Here is a 27,211-nt window from a genome sequence, read left to right on the forward strand (position 1 = left end):
GAAACGAATTCAGTTTTCCAGTTCATTTTATAATGATTTTTTTTTCACATAGCCAATATCTTTCCCTTTAAAACAACTCAGATTTTAAGAGAAGCAGAAGCCTTTACAGTTACTTTAAAGATTTCTTTACAAACCTGAAGTTGAATTCAATGCATGTGCAGCTCTGCAGAAATCAACAGTTACATCAATAAAAATTTGATCTCCATATGCAAGAACATACCACCATAATCAAATACACTTTAATTTGGGGCACACCTAGGTAAAAAATTCTCCTAATACATTATACAAGTGTGGGAGAAAAAATCCTGAAGTTTTGACATCATATATATCTACAATTAACAAGTCATAAAATCCACAGTACAGCTGTGTGCACTGCATAAAGTGTGTTTCCAAAAAATTAAATTTTAAAAGAATTTAAATAAAAATTAAAACAAAATTTGAAAGTAAATTTGAAGGAGCACAATTCAATTAGAAATTCTTTATAGTATGTCAAGTACAAGTCTTGTACCTTTTTTTCTTTTTCTTTTTTTTTTTAATATATACATCACTTGGTATATCAGATTACTGCTATGAGCCAAAGATTCCACTTGCTGTGTAAACTATAAAATACTAAGGAATATATAGAAAGGTCTTTTTGGGAAGACCTGACATAGAATAGCTTACTCTTGTGAATGACCTCTTGCAATATTTTTCTCCGTGTGTATATTTTATACAGATACAGAAACATGATACACGTGTTAATGAGTTAAGAACTTTTTATTTTATGGCATGTGTATTAGTCACATCTAAAATTACATTAACTGGCATTCAGAGGACTGCACACTATGTTTCTTTCTTTACTTCATCCAAGTATTAATGATTCCAACAACTGCCTCATGACACCCAGTGGAATACTTCAGCAATTGCACATTTCAGCTTCACCAAAACAAATTCTCAAGTAAAAGGGAAATAAAACAGGAGAGTGAATATTGATTACATGTTCTTTGAAACAAAGTTAAGATCTGCTCCTTTACTATCATCAGCTTGACCTACCAATTCTAGGCACCCTAAATTAAAGTACTTATTTCCTATGCACAGTGCTTATCTGAATTCCACAGCATTTACACGATTTCCTTCCTCTTAAAACTAATTGAAAATATGAGCCAACCCTTAACCAAGAAAACATGTTCTAAAATTATTCAGCATTTACAAAATTCTTTCCTCAGAGGTAAAAGAGAACAGGCAGCAAATTAAAAACATCCCCATTGAATCACAACTGCTTTAAAATAAGTCACTCAATGCATACTCCATAGATAAAATAAGAGGCAAGGATCTAATTATTCTTCTATTTGTGCTATATAAACCTGCAGGAAATACTTTGATGGGAACAGGACCACACTGGGTATGCTAAAGCAGAATCAGTACCACAGAGTATTTGTTCTTTGGGATGGGCACAGGATTAGCCAAGACCTACTGATGCAGACAGGACTTTGTGACCAGTTAATCACAGAGTTCTCTCAACAAGATTACAGGAGACAAAGAGATTGAGAGGTCTCACATGCTAAAATCTTGGAACATAAGATATGACTTAGTTTTTCCTGAGATTTTTAAATCCAGAAACAACAAACCCTCTGGTAACCTATGTCATTCTCCAACACACGAATCTATTTGGGTACAAGCATTTATGTAAGAATACAATTCTATTACTGAATAATGACTTCTGAGCATGCCTGAATTCAGTTTGTGGCAAAGACTTCAAGACCATCTTAATCCTCAAGTTCTTATTTTTTCCCATAGGAAACTAGTTACTGTGAAGTTTTGTCAACATCTATTTCTTACCCCTGTAAACTGCTATTCCCTGTGCCAGGATGAAAAGAAAGTGCTCTATTCTTTCTGCATTTCAGAAAGTGTGTATATTCCCAGGGCTTAACCCAGACTTTATTCCTTCTTTTAAAACAATACCCTTACAGATAAATGTCTTTCCTATGAGGCATCCTGTCAATAAACCTCAAGTGCTAATCTTGTCACCTTTTGGCGACAGTCTCAGGAATGCTTATTAAATACTCAAGGGATTAAATTAAATCTCACCCCCAGACAGGCTTTACAAGTCTCCAGCAACCCAAGTTCACAAAAGAAAACTCCTTTCATTGTCAAAATTAAGGTACTGTACTATAGAACTTACAAGAAAATTATACAATCAAAGAAAATGTTCCATGATGTAACAATTTGCCTTCAGAGATATGCATTAAAGTATAAGAGAATATACTTTTATTATATATCCAGGTTTAAGAATGTGGAAGAGAGACATTATCTAAGACTTCTTGGTCCCAGCTAATGAAACCATAAAGCCATATATTTAAACTTAGCAGCAAGTATTTCCCTCTCTTCTTTCTATTTGAGTTTAAATATCTCAGACAATAAGTATTTTGTAACAATGGGGTTTTTTACTCCAAAAGTTCATTTTGCCCTATTCTAAATTTCTATAGGCAGAAGTCTTCAAGATTTGTTTCATATTGAAGCACAGACTATGTCAATTCCAGTGAAGTAAATCAATACCATATGTTTAGTTTTATATAAATTTAAAATTGACACCTAGGAGAGAAGACAGAACTTTTGTATGTATCATTTCCATTAATTACAAAAAAATCTTTGTATTTTAGGAAATTAAATCCTACTAAACAATTTTCCAAGTACTGTTACAATCTACTTGAAACAAGAAAAAGGGATTTTAATAAGCAGCACTCATCCAACATGAGCACTATCTATGACTACTTTAAAACTTAGTATTCATTTTCAGACTTTAGCTTCTGCCTTATAGACATAGATAGAAAAAGACAAAAGTAATGTAGCTATTAATCAAAACAGAAAAAAAAGGCATAGTTCAAACATAAAACTAAATGGCTACTTACACATAATTTATTTTTATTAGTAAGACTCATGGTAAATGTTCTGGCTCATATGGTCCTTTTCAGAAACATCTCAGGATGTCCCAGAACATGAAACCAACTTTGGTAGTGACTCGGCAAAACAGATGTCTACAGACATCCCAACATCTCCTTCTGGTGTCTGTGAATGTGTTCATGTTTAATTTGTCATGAAACAACGAAAAAAAATGAAAATACTTTACCATGACTGTAAGAATATTACTGTCTGAGTAGTAATAGTAGACTTTATATAGAGATATAGGTTTTGGAGAGCACTACTGAATTTTAGCAATTTTTTTTACCAAATGGTAAAAAGTTATTAATGGTACAGTTATTGAATATCATATCAGGCACAATATTTGAAAATTAACATGCTCTACAGCTGCTATTTAGAGTTTCAGCCTATGGAGTGAGAGGGGAAATTTTCCTTAGAGTCATGATCCTACCTAAGTGCAATTCTTCGTTTAAGTAGAACTTCCAATAATAAAATGAGCCCACTGAAGGAGAATTTCTGCTTCAACAGTTTGACATTGCAGATTGCCTTTGGGCTTGAGAGAGACTGCCCCAAAAGTGCTTCCTCAACCAGTGCCAGTAACTTTCACTTGTTCTTCATTTTAAGTAGATGGACAAGCATTAACTAGGAATATTCCTTCAAAAGCAAAGTATCAGATACTTTGAGATTCCAAAAATTAAAATAAATTTTATGTTAAAAAATTGTCCCATAATACAAAACTACTTAAAATATTATAAAATAGGGGGTTGCTGCTTGCAGCTGAATATGTTCATTAAAGTGTAAGATTTGTACTGATCTTTTGCCTGATTAATGTAACTGGAAAAAAACTTGTTAATCTTATAATGACATGATAAAATACTCTTGGATTCCACAAGCAGATCCAATATCCACTAAAGTGCTTGATTATGTCTCAAAAGAATAACATTTCTTCCTGATAGCTGCCTATTATGTAATATGTTCTCAATTTAAAATATTTCCAAAGTGCCTTCCTATTACTACCTTGCAAATTTATACTTTCCAAATTGAAGTAATACAGCAGCATTTTACTTGCTTCAGATTACAACAGTAATCATGGTTCAATAATACTTTTTAGCTTTATATTCTTGTGTTATTTACCTAAATAGAAAATACATATACCAAATAATTTCAGAGAGAGGAAAAAGAATATATAAAAAGAAGGAAAAGAATCTATGACCTATTGATCAGTAGGGAAAAATCTATGTCATTTACTGGAATATGCAGTAATATTCTTTGGTCAGTACCTATTATGTGTGACTTGTAAAAATTTGTCTTTATTCCATAATTGGAAACATCAATCTACTGTCTCATGTACACATGGAAACTGAGAGCATCCTATTGCATCAATAAATAGAAGCAAATACAACTAAAACTGGAGATCAAAAGTGATAACTATCTTTTCCTATTCTTCTTCCAAAACAAGCATGTATGTTTGTTTTATTGTGTAGTCACTGAAGGAAATAATTCATCCACTTTTACTTACTGTAAGACTCTAGATCCTTCCATAATACAGGATTCAAAGTCCAGGTACAGGAAGGATTCAGAGGAATCAACAAGCATTAAGAAAAAAGAGGTGTGTGCTGAGTTTTCATACAGAGAGCAGAAGGAAACTCCCCCAGGGCTGCTTAGGGAAGAGCTCTGCCCTCAAGTCAGCTGATACTTTTACAGGGCTATAAAAGCAGGTCAGTGGGCAAACCAGCCAAGAGAGGAGAAGGCTGTCACACAGAAAGGAGCTCCTGGACTCAGAGCCTGGCTTCTGTTGCCAGACTCAAGCTGAGAAAGAGCTGGAACTTAACGCTAAAATTAACCTTCCCCAGGAAGCTGGCCAAAAGAAGCCTGGGCTGATAATATCCACTTGTGTATCTGGAAATACTCAGTCTCTGTCTCCTTCTCCTCAGGGGCCAATAAATACTCTGAACAAAACAGCTTGACTCTTGGACTCTTCTAAGCAGGACTCACAATCTTGTGAGACATCCATTGAAAAGCTTTTGCTCTCATTGTATGTATTTACTGTGATGTAATTTAGAATGCAAGAGGTATTTTCCAGATAGTATATAAAGAAATACAAAATAAACTAACACATAATTCCATTTATGACAAGAGAATGCAGACATTCATTCTTAAGCTAATGCTTCTTATAAAGTCTGTCTGCATATATGAGGGCCAGATTTTCAAGCTGGGATGGTTGGGTACCTACATCTCACAGTATTTTATGAGTTACAAGCTGATTACTGAAATTTTTTGAAGTCTAGCCCAATTTGCATGCTGAGAGCACCTGACTACTAGTCAAAGTTAACCATGAAAAATACTACCCTCCTGCTGCTTGAAAACATCTGGTGATATTCTACTCATGGCCAGTTTTGTACTATTTGGTGTATATCCCTATAAAATAGGCTACATTGGCTTACACCAAAATTATTAAAGACTATTTTGCATTAAAAACTATTACACTATGTCATATGCCAGTGAGAGAAGTACATCTACCTTAATATACTGTAATGTAAATTCACATGGAGGAAAAAAAGAAAGCTGCTTCGATATTCTATACTTTTAATACAGATCATTGAAGTTGAAAGTGATTTTCTGGTGTATCTTGTCATTCCTACTATTTATATTTTGAATACAGATCATTGAAGTTTAATGTGATTTTCAGTGTCTATCTTGTCATTCCTGCTATGTCTGCATCAACTGGGAAGACTCGGGGGCCTCTGTCCAGATTGAAAAGTTACAGCACATATCATATAAAAGTTAACAGATGGTGAGAAGGGAGAGACATCTGACAAGTTGTACAGACAAGTGTTGGGCAACAGGGAACACTGAAAAGGAAAGCTTCAAAAGAAATAGAGTAAGAATAGGCACCTCAAGAGGCTGCAGAAAGAGAGCAGAAGCCAGTTCAACAGTAGCTTGGGAACTTTTCCAGAGCAATGAACACAGAGAAATCAAAAGGCTGGACAAGAACAGGGAGTAACAAAAGGTGTGTGGTGTGTGCTGTGCTTTACAATACAGAAATATATAAAGGGAAATAGATGTAATAGAAAAGGAAGAACATAAGTTGGGCAATAGATGATCAGTCTGTTCTGAAAGCAGATTTCTTTTGGATATCCAAAGTATTACAAGGAAAACACTAAAAAGCATATTACCTTTCTTTTAATTTAAATTGTTTCACTTTATAACATGTTATTAAAATAAATACAGTTATTAAAGAGCAATATAGTAATTTTATATCCTTAAGAAAATTATTAAGATAGGAAAACAGAGAGACATCCAGATAAAAAGATTTCCATTACAGAAAAGAGCCATAACCTTGAGTACTGACTAACAGGCAGAAACCTTACAAACTGCTTCATTTCAAAGTGAAAAGGTTGAGCAGGTTGTGATGTGGAAAGGCTCGAAGTCTGACTTAATCCCTAGAGAAAAAAATGTTTTCATTCACTGTAAGAATCTCCTTCAAATCCTGCTTGTGGGCAGTGGAACATACTGTAATACCCTAAGATCCTTTCCAGGACTGCCTATGTTACCCACAATGAAAAACCTATGATAATTGAATTTCCTTTCCCATTTGAAGGCTATCCAATCACTTAATAGATGACCTTGTCAATCTGATTTCATGCTACTCATTTTCTAAGATTTACACTGTCCAAAATAATTTATCCTCATTTGTGATATTTATACCTTCAGAATGTTGAAATAAAAAAACTAAGCTCTACTGACTTTAGACAGATACCCAAACCCAACAGGTTTTGACCATTCTTCTTGTCTGACACTTCCATATTTCCATCCTTCTTTTGACCACAAGATGTCTGAAATCACACATGGTTTTTCAGGTGGGATGACACAAAAGCCATTTAGAGAGCAGTTATCTTTTGCTCCACTAGCCATTATTTCTGCAGACAGAATATTGGCAATTTTCACTACCACATCCCATCTGAAATACTTTTCAAAACTGTATTAATCATTGCTTTCAGCCTCCTGGCATTAACACTCCAATTTCTTTTTGGCTAGTCATCATCTCCTTTTCTTCATCTGCTTTCAAAGATGTTTGGGATTTTTTTTTCTCCCCTAACTGAAACAGTGAAGAATATTTTCTAAATGAAAATGCTGAATAAAGTTATGAGATAAAAGTCATTCTGACTCCAAATAAGTCCCTCTCATCTTAACTGCAGTGGCTTTTCTTCTTTTTGATCACTCTTCAATCAACTCCAATAATTTTTTTTATTACCTTAAGTATTTTTTTCACTTGTATTCTTCCTCTCTTGTATTATTTTTTCCTATTCAATCCAGAATTATGATTTATAATAAAATATTTCAAATCTAGAAAGTCACTGCTCCACTAAAATACATATACTTGATGTTAGCAATCCAGTTAAGGAATCGACACCTTTTTATTTAAACTAGCATAATTTGCAGTATCCCAATTTTTCTTGCCTATTTTTCATATTTCAGTTTATGCACATGTGCACTGTAATACTTTAAAAATATCTGTTTTATTTTTACTAACACCACTGTATATTTCTATTGATGGCTTAAGGTTACTCTTTAAATCACCAGCCTGAGTGAAAGAAAAGAATACTTTTATTTCCTTTCCTGGAAAGTTTAAAGAGATATTTAACATGCTTTGTAAGGTTTGAATTTGAAACTCAATACATTTCCCATTTAAACAACTCCTGTAGTTTTGATTCCAATGCAAAGCTATAAAAGATACAAGAGTCTAGACAAAAGCAAAATAAATGCACATTCAAACATCATCACACTGTTCCAAAGGCAAAGGACAGTGTAACTCAAATCACACACAATTCCAAAAATAGCAAATGCCTAATCCCAACATGCTACAACTAATTCTGTCAGAAGATCTGGCCATTAATTACATTATAACCATAATTTCATCTCCTTATATGAACAGTCTCACAACATCCCTTTCACACAGAACTATGTGACAAAATCAAACATATTTGGTACAAAGACTTCAAAAGTACAGACAGATAATTCACTCAACAGATCACGTTAGTTGTACTTGATTGGTTCAGAGAAATCCCAGGATATTTCATTAATTGAGAAGCTTTCAGATATGCATACTGCTCCTAATTTGAAACAATAAATTAATTGCATAGAACTTATATCTGTAAATAACAGATATTTTACACCTGAAGGGAAAAACATTGCAATTATGGTCCTTTAAAAATGCTCAATCCTATTTAGTTCTTAATTACATATCTCTTTCCACGCTCTTACAAATTTTCTTGAGGTTTCCCATATTCTCTATTTTCCAGTTTTCTTATAAAATATTGGACTTAATAATATAATACATCATCAACAGACGAAAAGTATTAAACTTTAGACTATTTTATTCTCAAATTAAGGCATAAAGGGGCAGAAAGGTTGAAAAGGGAGGAGGGATGCCCTAAAAATTGAAATTAATTTTAGATTAACAATTTTTTTTTAAATTTGTAATGGCAAAAAAATTTACATTGAAAGTAAAAATAACAGCCCTGTCCCCTCACTACTATAAATAATGGATATAGGAATTTAATACATCTATGTTTATTTCTACTATAAGAACACCCTGGCCTTCGAAATCACATTTAAAACGTTGTAATGGAGAATCCAGTTCCACATAGTATCATTTTATATGAGTTTCCTGAAGTACCAGTGGTAAAAAGTAGGAAAAAACCCCAGAGTAGCAAAGCTGAAGTGGTTAGGCAGCAATTAATCAGAAATAATAATATTCTTCCAATTGGAAAGTTTCCTTTTAGCTCCCTGGTTACAGAAACCACCTATATTCACATATAAGAGATAGGGGAATACATTTACATGAAAGGAAAGCTTTTGCAGAAGGATAACAGATCCCTGCCCCCTTATTTAGAGATGCCTTTTCTAAATCATTCTAAATTAACATATGGTCAATGTACATAGGTTTAGACCCATTAAGAGTTGAAGTGTTCAAAAGGTTCATCAGAGAACTCAGATTCTTGTTACTATGAGATGTAATTTAATATTCTCACTATAGCTGCAGCAAAGACAATGCACAGATTGAGTTTCACCATTAGTTACTGCAGGCCAGGCACAGTCTTTAGACATATAAACTATCAAAGCACCACTAAACTTAAACTGAAATGTTAAACGCATCAACTTGGATGTCTTTAATCAACATCTGCTGAACAGTTTAGTTTCTCTAGAGCAGAAAAGGTAAGACAGCAATGCTTTTATGGAAATGTCTGAATAGGAAGTAATCTGTAATCTGATATGGTTTTGTGTTTAAGATAGTTTGCTTTTGGTATGAAAAATGTCTTTTAAAAAGTAAAATGATTGAATTTCCTTTATCTTGTATCGCCTCAAACCAGCAGGTTGGTATGTGAAACTTAGCCTCACTCTAATACCATCAACTACACAAAAATAAAGGAAACTTTTTATAAATTACACCTATGATAGAAATACTTTTCTCTCTGAATCAGTTTTCATTAGGACTTTGATGCCTACAATTTGTAAATCAATTTATTCATCCTTATCCATTTTGCTTCCTCCCATTTTTTTTTAATTTATTGTAAAAGCTTTGATGAAAGGGTCTATGAACACTCACTGTCCCTTTTGCAACTACAGGAAAATCCTGAAGATGCATTTGAAGGTAACCTGCTGCTGCAATGTCAGTGACACTGACATCCTATACCAAAATATGTCTTTTATTTTTCCTCTGATTTATGTTTCTTTGCTGGACAATGAGAAGTTTCAGCAGCTGTCAGATGCAGCTCTCTCCCACCGAGCTTCACGTTCACTCTGTGAGCCATGTACCCTTCTGCATGGTGGGGTTTGACACTGGATAAAACCCTCACAAGAGGGGCGAGTGAGGAGCTTCAAGTTGAGAAGAAGGACTTGGAAGTTCTTTAGAGATGATGTCTAAATCAATGTATTACAGGCTGTATCAATATATTACACAGATTGACTATCTCTTCACTTCTGCAAGCAAGAGAATTATTACCAATCCATTTTTGTCAGGCTTTCTCTTCAAGAACGTGCACATAATTTTAACTGTAAAATTCTCCAAAAAACTTGAGCATCACTTAGCAATGAAAAAAAACCATGGAAGCTGCAATAGTCTGATAGCAACTCCATTTTCAGTGTCTCCCATTCAGATGGCAGATACCACTGACAGTCTGGATTGAATGATGCTACAAGTTCAATGCTACAGAACAGAGACAGCAAAGTGCTACCTGTCCATGGAGGTATCTTCTTCCCCCTCCCCCAAGGAGAGGATTTATAAGGATTGATGGAAAGTGTTGCAACCCAAAAATTTCAAGACAGAGGATGAATTATATTACATTTCATAAGTGGACATGCATAGAAATCAGTAACAGTTAAAGTGAGCAAACAATGAGAACTGATGAACACAAAATGTCATGGAAGAAATTATTGCAAATCTAATTATTGTAATTCTAACACAACAAGACAAGCTCCCAAGGATCATTTACAGGGGTGACCTCTTTTGCAACTAAATTAACAAACTCCTGTTTTCTATTACTATATTCTAATTCTGTACTTTGAAGTTCTTCCCATTAGATCAACTGTTTACTATCCTCCCAACATTCAAAGAATCTCAAAAGTCATGGATTTATATTAAATAAACATTCAAATCAAACTATTTATGGTTCCCATGACAGCCACAACAAAATATTCAGACTTAACCATGAATGAAGAATTCAGGATAGGACACAGCAGGTACTTCACTCAAATTTAAATTATGCTTTAACACCCTCCCTATCCTGTCCATCAACAAGCTTTAAGATGAAAACTTGACAGATTCCTGTGGGCTTTTAGCAGCTTCTCCCTCAAGATCAGCAGAAGGCTCCACAGAGAGGAGCATGCAGAGGTTCCCATGGTGTACAGTCACTTTGGCATGGGGTCAAGCACAGAGCAATAAAAGACTCTGTGCCTTTCTGGGGACATTAATGTAGATTTCTGCTGTCAAATTAAGGTATCTCTTAGCCAATAAATGTAGTGGGCCTGATTTTTCTCCCTGTTAAGGGGGGTTTCTGGCATAATTACCTTTAGCAAATTTACTGCAGATTTATTCTTAAGTGAACGGTAAATAAGGTAAATATTTCTGTCATATATGTAAGATTACACAATGTTATGCCATTTTTATTTTTTACTTCCCAAGAATTGCTTTACTCTCTCCTCTTTGTCTCGCTTTGATCTCAGCACTGTGCCTGGCTGGGCGTTAAAAATTGAAGTCAAGTGTGTTAGAAGGAAGTGAATTAGATTCAGATTCCATTCTAAAGTTGGACTTATTCTACTCATATTCAAACATACCACTGCAGATTCTCCCACCAAGAAATACATACTGCTTGGCAACAAGAAAATTATCAAAGCAATCTGACCAAATTGGCACGACTAGCTCCAGCCACATCTGGTAACAATAATATCAAGGGAGAAGTATGAAGATAACAATTCTCATTTATTGTTACCATTAAACTTATCTGCATGCATACTCCTGAGTCTTTGAACTTCATGATTTCATAAAGCCAGTAACAGCTCCACTCAAAGGTGAAGGGTGATGCTTCTCCAAACGTGATTAAATACCCAGTTTTTACTGAGATATTAGTATCTCTAGTCCCAGAGTGCTCAGTCAGGGGAACAGCAATGGAATACCACCAGCAAAGCACAACTGCCAACATCAAGGAGCTCTAGCAATGTGTAAATTAGGCTGGTTGATTCCATGCCAACAGAAGAGTAGAGTTTTAATATACTACAAAAATGCTAAAACCCAACTGCTAATGCATAACCCTGCTTTTTATGTTTAGTAGGAAATGTTTCTTTTTCACTCCCAGATATAACAAACTTGGATATACATTAGGTAAAGCTACATTAGGTAAAGATCAAGTGTAACTGCCTACCCTAGCAAGTAGGTGAACAAGGGCAGTGGGATCTATTTATTTCAGGATGAGGCAAGAATGGTTTATCCTGATTAATGTTATTCAGTCACTGTATTGCTGAATATTTCACACATCAGACTATAAATAAATCTCAGATGAAATTATACATAAAATGTATCATTTCTGAGTCACTTCAGATTTAAAACTGTCTTCTCATAATACTGCATATAATTAACAAGCTGATTCATTCATTTTCCTAAGGAACATTTTATAAAATTATGATTTGAGATTTGCCTATCCCTGTGAATCCCCCTCATCCATGTCTCTGTCAGTCACTGAAGGTGAGAAGCCACCCAGCCTCCTTCCTCCCTGCCATAAATCACTCACCTGGAGCACGGACCTTGAAAGCTTCCAAGAAAAACATCAGCATGTAATCAGACATACAAGCCTTTTGGGCTTGTGCAATACTTTGTTCCACTCGCTGCTTCTTGGGGGATCTGATTTTGTGTCATTTCAATGAGTTGTCAAAGATTCAGTGCTAAACTGCTGGCAGGTACAAAACCAGCTGAGTCTGTCATGTTGAGACAGTGGGGAAATAGCCAGGCTGCCACTCAAAGATGCAGTTCCAAGAGCAGGGAATTACATGAATACACTCTCAGTCAGCAGCTAAAACTTCTAAGTGAGTCATGACAGCAGGATACCTCCATGTAAAATTATTCTATTACACTTATAAAACTTTCCCTTATAATTTTTAATTCAAATTAGTAGACTTCTAGTACATTTTTTTGGAGAGAAATTTCATTTCTTCCAAGAAAAATATTTTTCTCCTGACCAATTCTGATTTTCCCTGATTCTTTTTCAGATATATAGGTAGCCATCAATTTCCCTAAATAATTCTTTTATGGTCTACTGAACCTCCAAAACATGACAACTTCCCCTTCCCTTTTGCCCAGTCACACTACACATAATTGAGCTCTTTCACACTTCAAAAGAAATTTCCCCCAACTCTATTAAATAGAAAATATTACTCTTCACACAGCTTAAAATTCCCAGCATGTGAGTTGGCTGTTTTCTCAGCATGAATAAAACTTAATATCATATTTAAAGATAACTTTGTTAATTAGTATTGACATTTCAGAGCTGAAGGGCAGCTTCCTTCCCTCCCAGCAGCACTAGTGTCACACCAGCAGTGTGAAACCCTTATGTAAGTCTCATTAGGCTCAGTCCCACTTTGCAGATGTCACACTGTGTGTAGGAGCACTTGTGTCTGCTATGAACAACCTGAGGGTTCAACAATCCCATTCTCTTCATCATCTGAGGGATCCTCTCCAAACCAGATTGCATAACTTGATCTACAATAAATTATTATTGTAGTGTAGACAATTGCAGTCAGTATTTCTTCTTACTTGAGAGTCTTGAGACTTACAATACACCTGATACTCAAAAATTGCCATGCTTACAGTACTGGCATCACATTAAAGTTTTTAAATTTCCTAACTCATGAAACTCTGTTTGAGCAATTTGTGATTTTCTCCTACAGAGGTAAGTGCTTATTTTCCAACAGGCCAGTAAGCAGAAGTGTGTAATGCATCTCTTCTCCTTTTAAAGTGTAGGCTTGAAAAAGAACAGCAGCAGCAAGTAGGTCATGGAGCACAGAGGAGGGGAGGACAACAAAATTCTGGACTTCTAACCTCAGTGGGTCCCAAATTCATTGGAAAGGACAATCCATTCAAGCAAAGGCTGGAAAAGTTTATAACGATCCTGAATTTCAATGTTCAAGGACCTAGACTCATAACTACGGTTTTAGACTGGATGAAAATTCAGGCTGGCTTCACTAAGTGAATGTATATTGGATCACATATTTCTAGTGATCTTTTATAAACTGTAAAAATTTAGTACCATAATGTGTTACAAAGAATGGAAAATTAGGCTAAAGAAAAATGAAAATGATCCCTGCTTCTGATCTTAATGACATTGTTCTCAGTGTCTGTTCACACGTTGAGAGCATCCCAACAGTTGCTCTGGTTAGGCTTAAGGGGGATTTGTGGTTACCCAACAGGCCCAAAGTTGCATTTGATTGTGCAGAATCCTTGAGGACACATTTTTCTGATAATGTATTTGGATCAGTAACACCACCACCCTGGATGAACAATTGACTATACTTATTTCAATTTCACTTTCAGACTGTTCTGAAAAACATACCATGATTTGGCAAAGCTACAAGCCTTAGCAGCCAGCAAAGTACAATTTTTTTATCCTCACTACACTAAACACTGTACTCTTAAAATGGACATATACTATTAAAGATTCAATTCTTAAATAATATAAAAGTTAATACTCACCATAGCAGTTTTGCAACATCAAAACTTTTATGCCACACCAGAAAGACTTCCTTATTACATTTTTTCCAACACCTAATTCTATGGTCAGAATATTGCTCTATTTTGCAGAACAACTCATTCAGAATTTATCATCTGACTCCAGAATTACAATAGATCTCTGATCTGTGACTGCAAAATGCCAGCTCACATAATAGCCTATTTACAGTGTCTTGATAGAATTTGACATAGCCAATATAAAATGTCCTTTGTCATGCCCTGACCCCTTCCTGGAAATATGAAAACGTGCTCCCAGCGGATTAAGCTGTGAAAAAAAAAATTCCAGAGGCATCTTCTATCGGCTTGCTCGTTCTACTTGTAGCCTGCATCAAGCAATAATACTGGTGCAAATTTCTCAGCCCAAGAGTAGGACTCCTTTGTTTACACTAATCAGTCCTAACCTGACCACACGTACATTTCCCTTTTTTAAGAAGACAGCCAACAGCAATGCATCCAATTAATTGTGCAAAACAGTTTAACACAAACTGGACAATGTCACCTCAAATGCATGGTCCAGCCACTCCAGGTACAGATTGCAATTATTACATGAGAACTAAGACTTTATGACATTTCCTACAAGTGCTAATTAGCTGGTAGGGTAAGGCCCTTAGTCATGTAGCACTTCATCAATCACAAAGATTAAACTATTAAAGATGGAAACTGTAACATTTTACATGAAAAGTTACGCAGCAAGTCAAGGCAGAGTATTATATTAGCCCCCTTTAGCTGGTGTTCTTTTATGATAGTCCTCACAAAAGAATTTCCACAAGCTGTTGTCCTAATATGATCCAGGTCTACATCCTGTACACTGCTGTTGTCTCAATAGCTACTGTTTTCATCACTGAGACTCCTACTTCAGAGTATGTAACTGGAGTTTTTCAAGAATCTGTAGATTCCTAGAGGACAAAACACTCCACTTCTCCCTCCTGTACCAAAGGTGAAATTTGGGAGCAGAGGGACGTCATCCAGCTCAGCACTTTTGCCCTCCAGCCTACAACTCGGCCACATTCATAGAACTGGAACGTTCTGGTAAGAAATACATAAAGATTTCTGAGGTCTGCCCCTCTGCATGCTAAACTGACAGATATGAGGTGTAAGACTAGCTTTGCCAGGTTAAACAAGGCTATTAAAACAGCATACCCAACTTTACTGGCACTAAAATGGAACAGTGGTGCCAAAGGTTCTAAAAGAAAGAAATATTAAGTAATATTGCACCTCTGACATTGACATAAGTTTATTATTACTCCATGCCAATCTACCTTGATCCAAATCCTCTAAACACATGCTGCTCCAGTACTGGGCCTCCCTTAAGCCTGCAAATTATACTGAATAGTGCAGCAGTTTTTCAATTTGGTCAAAAATTACACCCAAATCTCTGCACAGAAGGACAATGCACCATCAGATCCTTATCTAGCCCATCAATTTTTCTGCATCTTGTTACCCTGTGTTCATTTCTATGGCTTCCCATGGGCCTCACCACAGCTGGTTTGGGTTTGATTCTTCCCTGCCTTTGGTAGGGAGCACTCAACAGAACCTGTCCTTCCCTCCCAGTGAGACAGCTATCCAGAAAAGAGAAGGAACTGCTCCACTTTCCAAAGAGAGTTTTTCAGTGTTTGGTTTCATCTCCTTTGTAATTTTTTTCCATCCAGCAGATAATTCATATGAGAAGGAATACAGATTAGAAATTGCATATTTCCAAGTTACATATTCCTTCCTACTCACTTACAGGTTATTACTGACAGAAATATTTTTAGGCACTATACACAAATTCTTCCTTCTTCAGTTACTTGAATACAACCATTAAAACAAATGTTATTTTAGGCTGAGTGAGGTACTTCAGGCTAAGTGCAGAGAGATGTAGCCATCTATCTTGCATCAACAACTGAAGGCAGGAGCACAACTGGTTATTCACAAGTCTCATATCAAAAGTAAACAAAAATACAAGGGTATAAAATTGGGTCCTGAGTAGAAAGAAGAAAATGGAGGCAAGCATTAAAATATTACAGTCAGAATCTGATGTCCAGAGAGAACCACAGAAGAACTAGAAGCACTTCCTTCATCTTCAGAGGGGCTTTCAGGAGAGTGAGCAGAACCAGAGCAGTCCTGGATGAGGGAGGGTATGTAAACATAGGGCAATCCACTGTGAGGCCCAGTCATTGTTCCACCTCCTGAGCATCACTGAAATGGCCCATCCTGCTTTCCACTTCCTGAATTCTCCACATGTATGTGCACAATGAGAACAAGTTTCTAAATGCTCCACACAGACATGTCTGGCTGCCATCCCAAAGTGAAATCAATACTGCAAGATGTGACCAAAAGTTCACACAATGAGCAAAAACTGGAGGAAAGCAAAAGTCACGTGCAATCCAGAAAGGAGTAAAAGATAAAATTATCATTAGATTAAAATAAAGGATAAAATAAGTATAATTAGGATAGATTAAATCCTTTTCTATCTTATTTATGCTTGCAATTAGAAAGGCATATTGTCAAAACTGGAAAGAAAACAGGTATTTTGGACAATCTTTTTCTTAAAGCGCAGCATCCACTGCTACACTCTCTGAAAACCCCTGAAAAGGGCCTGTTCAAAAATACTGCAATAACAAATATTATAGTACTAGGAATTAGTACTATACACAGTCCAACATACTTCTGAAATAACACATGACCCATCTGCCTGAGCTCCAAAAGGAGCTGTGCTCCCTTTGCCAGAACACGTGGACTGTCCAAGGTATGAATGCCTGGGACACAACTTCATCTGCTGAGGGTAAAGTCATCTACAACTTAAAGGCACCAGTGCCCAGAAACCTTCTTGAAAAAAAAAAAATTCCCCAGAACACCTTCCCTTCTGCATACAAGTATTGTGAGCCAGAGATGAGATTTCATCTGCTGCCAAGGACACTGGAATGCTCAAGGACCCTAAACAAGAGAAGCCATGATCTAACAAGCACTGCCAAAATGAAGCTGAACACTTGGCTTAGCCAGACAAGGAGATTGTTTTGCTCTTTTTTTTTTTCCAGGTGAATGTAAAAGCCTGAGTTTGCATTGGTGACATACAGTATTTTCTACTTCAGAACAGTACACCAGGCACATGAAAAGTAAACCCTGAAAGCATCATTTAAAGCATCATGCTCTAGATTTACTCAAATGAGGGGTGAGCAGAGCAGGACAATATTTCAATCAAATTTCTCTTTAGTCAAATGATCTGTGAGTGAATACTGGAAGAGAAACACAAGCTGAAAATGTGACCTAAGGGTAATTTTTAAAATGTATTTTCCAAATACAACGTACTTCTGCTATAAATAAAATAATGGTATTATGAAAATCTGGCATTAGTATTTTTCAGCATCTACACATTAGAAGAATGTGGTTATAAAGAATGCTTCAGAGAAGCAAATCTACACATAACTTTTGTGCTATAAACGTAATACTTTTTGCTTCTTTAAAAAATAATCGTCAAAATTCATCCTTCTCTAAGTGAACCCAGTATTCAGCCTACAGCAGAAAAACTAAACTTCACAAGTCCCCTAATGAAAGGAAATAAAACCTCCAAGACAGAAAATGCTACTGGAAGTGCTACTTCCAGTTTTAAAAAGATCAGTTCAGTACTAGCTCCAATTTTCCACCCAGCCATTAGCAGGATTTATCTCTTGGTATAATAAAGCTCATGAGGCCATGGCATATTTTATTCCATGATCTAGTGAGGAGAGAGAGAGCAGTTTGAGAATGATTATGTCCATTAAGAAGCAAGTGCAAAAGAGGCAAAACCACCTGCACACCCTAATAAAATGGCCATGATTTCTTAAAAACAGGAAAAGTGTTTTTCTGCAGATTTCTGAGGCCAAAGCCATGACAGATAGTGCTGATAGCTCTGTGATAGTTACTCATCACAAAAATTTCATCACTGAATACACATTCCTCTTACTGAACCATTTCCTCAAGATGTAAGTACAAGAGAAATTGTAAATTGTTGTTCAGGGGTTTGGGATTTTTTTAGAATGCAAACAATAAGAAAATATGCATTCCATTCTTCAGAATGCTCGAGAAATGTCCAAAACTAGTTGGCATTCAGCATAAAAGCCCTGAAGTTTGCTTGCTTTCTTTTACATGATCAGCACTGCTAACAAGGCAAATATTCAGAAATTGGATTAAAGTGGATGAGTATACTTATATTCCACCTTTGATAGGCCTTACTTCCCAGTAAAAAAAGAGCAGCCCTCTCAGCTTCTGGAAAATAAGAAATTGGCTTTTTAAATTTGGTACTTAAGCAACTGCAGACAGAAGCACAACTAGACCATGTGAACCCTGTATGAATCCTGGAGGAAAACCACAGTAACATGAACTACCTACATAATAATAGAGTAAGGAGGAGTAGACATTCTTTGAGTGGCTGTAAAAGGAGGGGAGAAGAGTAAAATATAGATGATGCCAGAAACTTTTTCTCCATTTCTCTGTATGGTCCCAAGTGCATCTCTATATGGTAAACAGTGACACACAGGACACAAACAGTACACACCTGGTAGCATAAATATTTTAGTGAGTGTGAGAAAAAGGATCTGGAAATGAACACTCTACTGCTGTCTGCAGAACCCTTGTAGAGCTGCCTCTACAGGAAATTCCCTCCCCACTCCCCCAGGTGAAAACTATAATAGATTGAATCCCACTTCCAAAGAGAGCAAATGCAGTTAGTTCAATTTGTGGAAAATTAGAATTAAGATAATTTGGCCGTTTGGAAGAGCCGCCTTTCTTAATGTCTTTAGTCCATTAGGAAAGCTGATAACTGACTTAATTTAGGTTCCTTTTCCATTCTCCTCCTCTCCACCCTAAAAAGAAAGTCCTTCAGACTAAAAACACAGTATCCTGATCCTTTAGCAGGCCCACACATTTTATTTAGATTATTTGGAAAGAGTAGTAATCAGTGTTCATAAGGATACTGGAATCCCTTATGTTGAGGGATAAGAAGTTTTATCAGGATTTTTAGTACTTTTCTTTAACGCCAACAATTTTGTGACAACTGCAGCATCTAATATTTTTCTGATATAATATATATTATATAATACTATTAAAAATGTACCCACAGATAAAAGCAAGATATTTTCTATTAGAAAATTATACTATTACAGACTCTCTGCATCTTTTTTAATATATTAATAGTAATACACTTTAAGAAACAGCAGTATTTCCTTTAAATGTACCTCAAAAGTTGTACAACATATCCTTTCATCAGTGATCTTACCTTTTTCTGAAGGACATTAATTTTTCTTTCTTTTACTTCCAACATGTCTTTCATATCTCGAATTTCTCCAGCAAGGGTTCCCTTCTCTTCTGTGAGGTCTTGAAGTTGTTTTGTTTTTTTATTCAGAAAGGTTTCTTTTTCTTCTAACCGTAACCGCAAGGCATCAACCTACAGTAAGTAAATCAAACATATTTAGGGTTCAATAGAAATCATTAGCATATTTTTTCTAATACTCTTTTATTCACACTTAAGAAATGTTTTTTTTTCTCTTTTATGTAATTTTCCAAACTGAACTCTAAGACATTATTTTACTTGTTACACTTTTCTCCAGTGTTTATTTCAAAAGTCTCTTACCAAACAGGTCTGACTACTTCTCTACAGTAATCACAAATCCCCATCAAACAAAATAAGGGATATTCAAGGATTTTCCTAAGCAAAAAGACAATTTTTTGCAAGCAAGCAAAAGCTCTGCATAAATCACTGGTGAGGTTTTTTTAAGATACTAAAAAGAAGAAAAACCAAAACCCAGAATTGTCAGGAAGATGGTGGAGGCACAACCAACACCAAAGAAGGCTTCAAGCATCTTCAGCCCAGCCTTTTATCCCCTCCTGTTGATGCCCTGCACCTGTGTGCCCTCTGCTCCCTTTGGTGGTTGGTCAGTGCCCCTGGGCACTCCATGGCTCATTGCTGCCAGTGCTGCTCACCTGCTGCTCACAGCTGTAGCCCACTGGGGATGATGAGGCTCAGCCACAGCCCCACTCCCAATTACCACAAACCATGCATCTACAACACAAAGGAATTGCAACAGCCCAGAATGTGTAAGAAACCTTGATTTTCTCATTTCTTGCTGTGCAAATATTCAAGGATGCAAATTTGTTTTTCTCTTAATGCAATTCAAACAGTAATAAAATAGCAGAGATCTCAACTCATTAAAGAAAGAGAATATGTTTGGCTTTAACCATCATTACTACAAGAATCACACTGGCTATGTATTGGTGCCTTCAGCAACACTTCCACTGTTTACATATTCTGGTTCAGAAAAGCAGCTACAAATGAATTGCTGAGCAGCTCTCAGCATAAAATACTGGGGGGTGGGAAATATTTGAGAGAAAAGAACAGATTTCATCATATATGAAGTTTCTGAAAACCAAGACTTTTTGTTTCACTGTGAGTTTCATATTATTGAAAGCTGGTTTGCAAATAAAATAGTACAAGAAAACGCATACCCATGAAATTCAGTCAGTGCTAATAAACATCATGGGAAGTAGAGAACTAAGATAAAGGGAGTGCAGTCATTTATTGTTACAGAGACAGGTTTCCTTGAGCAGAGGCTTTTTCTGCACCTCTGAACCATGAGGTGTTCACATTAAGTGGACTCACAGGCTTTCTTTGGCTGCAAGACTCACCACTGAGAAGTCAAGCTTTGGATTGAAAATGTATGATGTGGCAATTTAAAATAATTCTCCATCTACAGGACAACTGCAGGCAGTCAGGCAAGTGAGAAATATTTGATTCATTAATCCAAATTTCAAACATAGAAATTTTAGAAAATAAAGAACAAGAGTTTAAAGTTTGTATTTCCTAGAAATGCATAAGGTTAATTCATAATAAAAAACTAGATGGAAGAAACTGAAAGGGCATAAATGGAAGCTTAGCATTTTTTAGTTCTGCAGATGGAACAGTCAGAAAGGGTCTCCTCTATTAAGCAATTTGTTCTCTAGTTAATCAGAATACTATCAAAGTGCAAAACAATCATCAAATCTATATTTATGTATATTCTGAGTTTTGTAACACTAAATTTATTCAAAGCAAAAGTATTTTCAATGCCACTTTAAAACTTGGTTTGGGACCAATTTAGATGATCTATTGGATCTCAAAATGCATGTTCTTCCTGCTTTTAAAATGGCTCATTGCCTTTCTATACACTGGAAAAAAGATTTATATTCCACTAGATTTATTTTATTTTTAAGACTTTTTTTACAATATTACAGTAACAGGATCTCTCAGTTTGTAAGCAGCATGCAGTGAGGGATTCAAAGATGACTTTTTCAATTAGAAAACAAGAAATAATAGTAGCAGTAAGCTTTCAGACCTCTTTCTATAAACATAAAAGACCTCATCTGAATCTCATTACCACATCTTCTTTATACTTAATCACTTCTTTGCTTCACAGCTGAAAGCAATCCCTGAAGTCAAATCACAGAAACCTTTGCTGGGCCTTCCAGCTGCATCTGAGGAGCTCGTCAGGACCTTGGAGCAGCTCTCCAAAAGCAGCTCTCCCCATCAGCCACTGCCAGGCTCATTCCCAGCTGCCACCAGGCAGGAGTCTCAAGCTTCAAGTCAAGGGAGCTGGAGGTGATTGGATCCCCAGACAAACAGAGCTCTGACACCATTCCCCCGTGGCTGGGATAACTCAGCAGCTTCCACAGGTCTGATGCAGCTTGTCCTGCTTGGCTGAACCCAGCAGTGTCCCAGTCAATAATCCTTTATGCTCTGCCCATCCAGACCCAGCCCCAAGGGCCAAGGAGACAGTTCTCACTCACTCTTCTTCACAAATTTCTTCCCACATACCATGTGAGCAAGGCTCTCTAAATTCAGCTGAGGAATGGGGGGGGATTTTAGGCAATAAAACTTGGGATCACACAAGGAGGGTGCAGAAGATGAGCAAATGGCTCTGAATGCCCAGTGACAACCTGTGTGGGAAACAGGAGCAGAGTTCCTGTCCACTCCAGCTTCTCAGACTCAAATCCTGCTTTAGCTTCAAATAAAGTCTTTAAAGCATAACCAAAGTGCAGCTTCAATTGCACTGAGAAACAGCCAAAGAGTCTTAATCCTTTCAACACCAATTCACACAAGGACAGTGCAAGAGTTGGGAAGGAAAGAGCACAGTATGTCCACCACAGCCTTGGGTGGCAGAAAAAAATCTGTCAAACACATATGTAGTTTCTTACAGCTCCTCACCTTGAGACTGATACAGCAGAGCCCTTTAATTCAAAAATCCACCTGCACAATGAAGTATTTTGATGGAATAAGTCTATCATCCCCAAACTAACATTCACAGCAAGGAGCCATTCTGAAAGTGGAGGCAGAACCAGAGCCAGCCTGGGAGAGGGAACAGACAACTCATACTGTGGGTGGTCTTGGGTGTGCAGATTGATTTTCTATTCACAGGAGTGCCATGTGGAGGTTTAGGAGAACATCAGTTATGCCAGTCATTTTCTCCTTCCCTAAAATTGTCTTTTTGCCTCTAGCAACCACAAACCAAGATTTTTACATTTCTCCCAATAGGAAACAAAACTACCTCAGCCTGAACTGCAGGCGACCTTTCCCTATCTGTTCAGCCCGAAGCGTGTATGACATCATCTCATAAGTCAAATAAGAACCTCCAGAGGGCAGAAAACCAAAATGCTCTTAAGTCAAGTCCTCATCTTGTGGACAACCAGAAGCAAAATATACTACTTCATTTTTGGCCAGGGTCAATTTGCCAATGTAAGAAATTGTCTCTTCCCTGAAATGGTACTGTGAAATCACATCTCCCAAAAATAACACAACAATGAAGTACTCTAGATGGAGCATGCAGCACACCATGAGGAATGCCTGCCATTTTGTTACTGCCTCTTTTCCAGCTAAAGCATCTAAAATATGATTTGAAAGGAAATTAAATTCGGGTCATTTTACAGCAACAGATATATATATGTGTATATATATATGTATGTGTATATATATGTATATATATATATTTGAAAGGATAAGGGTTTCTTGTACACAAAACCTCTCTCTTTGGCTTTTCACTCAACACTATCTAATTTTAAGAGTACTTCACTTATTTTTTCCAAGCTCTTGCAGTATATTTACTAGTAAAACTTGGCAGTCTGAAAAACACCATAATGTTCAAGAAAAATAAAGCAAAACCAGATCTGATAGCTAACACATTAAGTATTTTAAAGACCTCTCTCCAAGTGAATTACTTTTTAATTTTGTCTAGCTTCTTTTTCCTCAGCAGCTACTTATTTCTACTATTTAATACAATAAACTCTGTCACTTGCTCTGGAAATATACAACACACTGTAAAAACTTTAGAATTGGGTTATACTTTTGGAAAAAAAGAGTTCATGTAAGTGGCAAAAATTGCCAAATTTCAAGTCAAACTTTATTAATCTTCCTGTCATCACCCGCCACTCATGACCAACTTCAGCAGTGATGTCTATTCCTTGAAGTTCCTTACTGTTAACTGTTTAACTTAGATGCCATATTACATATATCATTTACTAAAGTGGTTTAGTGCTAAGGAGCTCTATGAGGAAGTAAAACATGAAGCAGCACTACTGTGTTTCACTGTGAAGAATTATTTTCTTTACCATCCTAAACAGATACATTTAAAGCACATGTTTGACTGTATTTTTTTAAACTACACCTGAAGGTCCTGCTGAAGTCCTAAGGGTGCTGCAGTACCACAGCAGGGGTAATGAGAAAAAACTGCAACCCAATGTTAATCCCCTCCTGAGCCAGCCCTGTTCCTGCACACACTGCAGCCAATATTCAACACCGTGCCCAAGAGTCCTGCTCCTCCCTTCTGCACCATCATTCTCTCCCTTCCTCATCATCACTAAAGGCTCCACAGCCCTGTAGGCATTTTCTGGGCTATTATTTGCTCTTTTAGTATATCATGCAGCCATCTTTTGAGGAAATCTTCAGTTAATAACAAAACCTGAATTTCTATTAAAGATCTTAGTGCCTGTGTTTATGCACCCACATATATCTTGGGGAAGTTCTAAGCTGTTACTATGAAAACCAATTTAAACCAAGAATAAAAGAGCTGTCACTCTGATTTTCCATACAGATCTACTGAATTATTAGTACAGACAGCATACTCTCACATGGGTCCTTTTGCAAATATGAGAACTGAACTACAAGTATAGAAAGGATATCATGTATCCCAATTGTACCCTCCAGAGCCATTAAAAAAAAAAGCCAAAAAAACCCTATTCTAAAATAATAAAACATAATGAAAACTACCTCTTCATCATATTTGTCCCTCATTTCTTAGTCTGATGTGATAAAGATTATCTTTTTCAAAGCAACAGCTGTACCTGGCAAGCCATACATTCATTTCTATTAAAAACATCTGATGTATGTCAAATTCAAGTCAGAAAAGGCAGAACATTTTGAAGCTGCAGACACCTGAATTTTGTACAGTTAATATCCTTTATACTCTGTTCCAAATTGAAACTCTAGTAGGCTTGCTAGCTTTTTCACTTCACAGAAGAAAATTCCACTTTCAGGCATTATCTCAAACAACATTCTCACCCCTCTACTGCTCTAAGTTGCTCTAGTTCACATTTTAAGTCAGCTGATAGTTTACAGGCTTTATGTTCTTTAAAGCATAATCTAGTTTACTGCTTTATTTCTAAAACTTCTACTGCTCTAAGTTGTTCTAGTTCACATTTTAACTCAGCTGATAGTTTACAGGCTTTATGTTCTTTAAAGCATAATCTAGTTTACTGTTTTATTTCGACAACTTCAGTATTTAAGAACTGACACAAAGGGAGGACTTTGTAGTCCAGGGAAACAGTGAGCAACAGAGATGTTTTGCTAACACAGGCCAGGGTTAGCTGCTCCCATCAGGAGAACAAACTCCTGCCATTTCCCTGACAGAATCCCTGTCACAAGCTCCTTCAGTACAAGGGCAGGAGAAGCACCCAGTGCTGGAACACCTCAAAATCACTTTACTCAATCCTTGAAGATGACACCAACAATTTTCATAAACTTCCCAGCCTCCATCCTCAACAGTTTTGGCAGCTCTACTAATCAATCTTTATTTTTTCTTACATTCTTCTTATCCAGCAGTCCAGATTATGCTGCTCTTTAAAAGAGAACATTGGTAAACTGATGGGTCAAACCACACCAGGAAAGGTTTCAGCTGAACCAGAGACTGTAAACAACATATTAATGGTTCCTTCAGGCAGTAGGGAGCTTGTCCTTGTGGAGCATCCTATGCCACAAGGAATTCTGACCTGTGCACCTTATCAATGCAGCCAGCTGCCCACCAGCTGTTTATTCTAATTTATATCTTGCTTATTCTTACCACTAAAATTAAGTGCTTTAAAGCAACTAGTCCAAAGTTCAGAATTTAGTATTCAGTTTAGTTCCAGCAAATTTTGGAAAACACATGGGAACTGTAACTCATGTGCTAATACTTACAGTTTTTGTTAATAAAACTTCCAGCACTAACCTTACCTCATTGAATTTACCTCACTGGTTTTTATGCTCACTATAAAACTATAGCTATCATAATACCTTTGAATTACTGCAAAAGGAAGTCAGTCATTCCAGATTCAATGTTATTTAGCAACATAATGATAGTTATAAATTCAAAATACTTAAAATCAATTTACAAAACTACCAATCTTGGAAGCTTTTAACTTTAGAAATTTCTGTCTTCAGTAACATTCAAATTTTATTATACTGTAACAGGTTAATAGGAAGTTAATTAGAAAGCCATGGTGTTCTTTTTTAAAGTCAAGCCAATGTGTTTAACTGCTTCCTGAAAAAAAAAAGTGTAGAATTCCATGAAAGAATCATCAGTAAATATCCATTAATTGGAAATATGGTAAAAATAGAGTTTTTAGTTGAACTGCTTTTCTGTTTAACTTTTTTTCCTAGTAGGATTCAGTAATTAAAAATAGTTGACACAGCAATGAATGTGTGATTTTCAAAAAGTACATTTATGTTTGTAACCTACTCAGAATAAAGGAGGTGCCTGTAGGTAAAACCTCTCTCCAGCTGATCCTCAGAGCCTGTGCTGTGGCTTCTAGGGATGAGCTGTGTCCTCAACCTCTCTCTCAATTCCACATCTTTTGAGTGACACATCTCACAGAGGAGAATCTCCTGATTGACCCTGTTCTGACACTGGAGCACCTGGTTGTGTCAGCTACTGGAATATCAGACATTCCCACAGCAGCAGGTCCAGCTGGAATCTGCTCAACTACAGACTTATCTTCCAGAATCTACAGCCAGCTCACAGAGTGACATAAAACAACTTGGGCACTATTTTCATTTCTTCATAAGAATATGGCAAACAGAGGGAAGGCTAAAATAATACACTAAACGTATATTGCTTATTTTGAATACAACACAGCATTTTCTCCATTAAATATGACATTTTGACTCTTGTATCTCTCCTGCTCACATTCTTCCAGAAACCAGGTTACAGCCATTTCTTTGAAAACTGCTGCATTTTTCACAAGAGGGAATAAGACTCAAATACTTGTAATCCCTCCAATTAAAAATTCACTTCTAAAAGTTCCCAAATACAACAGCTGAGAGTGAAGTCCTCTCTCTCTCTCTCTCAAGAGGCCAGGCTCCATGATCTCCTGGACAGCAGGAAACATCAGCTGGTTTGATAAGGACCTTGAGTACCAGGCACATTTACAGGGCTGCTTCCTTCCATGACACATCCTCAAGCCAAACCTTCAGTCCTCTGGGCCCTTCTAGAACTCAGAACTTTCCCACTGGCTCTGGCTTTTGAGCCATGCAAGGCAAAGCAAGGCAGCCCTCTTGCTTATTTCCCCTGCATATGTGAGCAGGATGAAATTCAGGGATATTCTCAGCCCTTTAAGTAATTGCTCTGTGAAATAATCTATCACATCTATTAATTTATTTATTAAAATGGCAAGGCTTGATATTTTCTTAACATGAAGCACCTCAACCAAAAAGGAGACTGTTCTCCTACTAAAACAAAAGTGCAACTGTTCTGGCCATCCTAGACACTGCAAAAATATTTCCTTCTTTATGCTGAAAAC

The 27,211-nt window shown here is 36.5% G+C and overlaps 1 protein-coding gene across 10 annotated transcripts in view; it reads right to left on the reverse strand.

Moving 5' to 3' along the window:
- Nucleotides 1–27,211, reverse strand: part of ERC2 (ELKS/RAB6-interacting/CAST family member 2) — a 394,125-nt gene that overhangs the window by 266,201 nt on the left and 100,713 nt on the right. For all 10 annotated transcript variants that reach the window (XM_077184350.1, XM_077184349.1, XM_077184348.1 and 7 more), the window contains exon 6: nucleotides 19,410–19,577. In XM_077184350.1, the coding sequence (XP_077040465.1) occupies nucleotides 19,410–19,577 (168 nt within the window). The remainder of the gene's footprint in view (nucleotides 1–19,409; nucleotides 19,578–27,211) is intronic.

The sequence above is a fragment of the Agelaius phoeniceus genome, chromosome 11, assembly GCF_051311805.1.
Source record: "Agelaius phoeniceus isolate bAgePho1 chromosome 11, bAgePho1.hap1, whole genome shotgun sequence".
NCBI lineage: Eukaryota > Metazoa > Chordata > Aves > Passeriformes > Icteridae > Agelaius > Agelaius phoeniceus.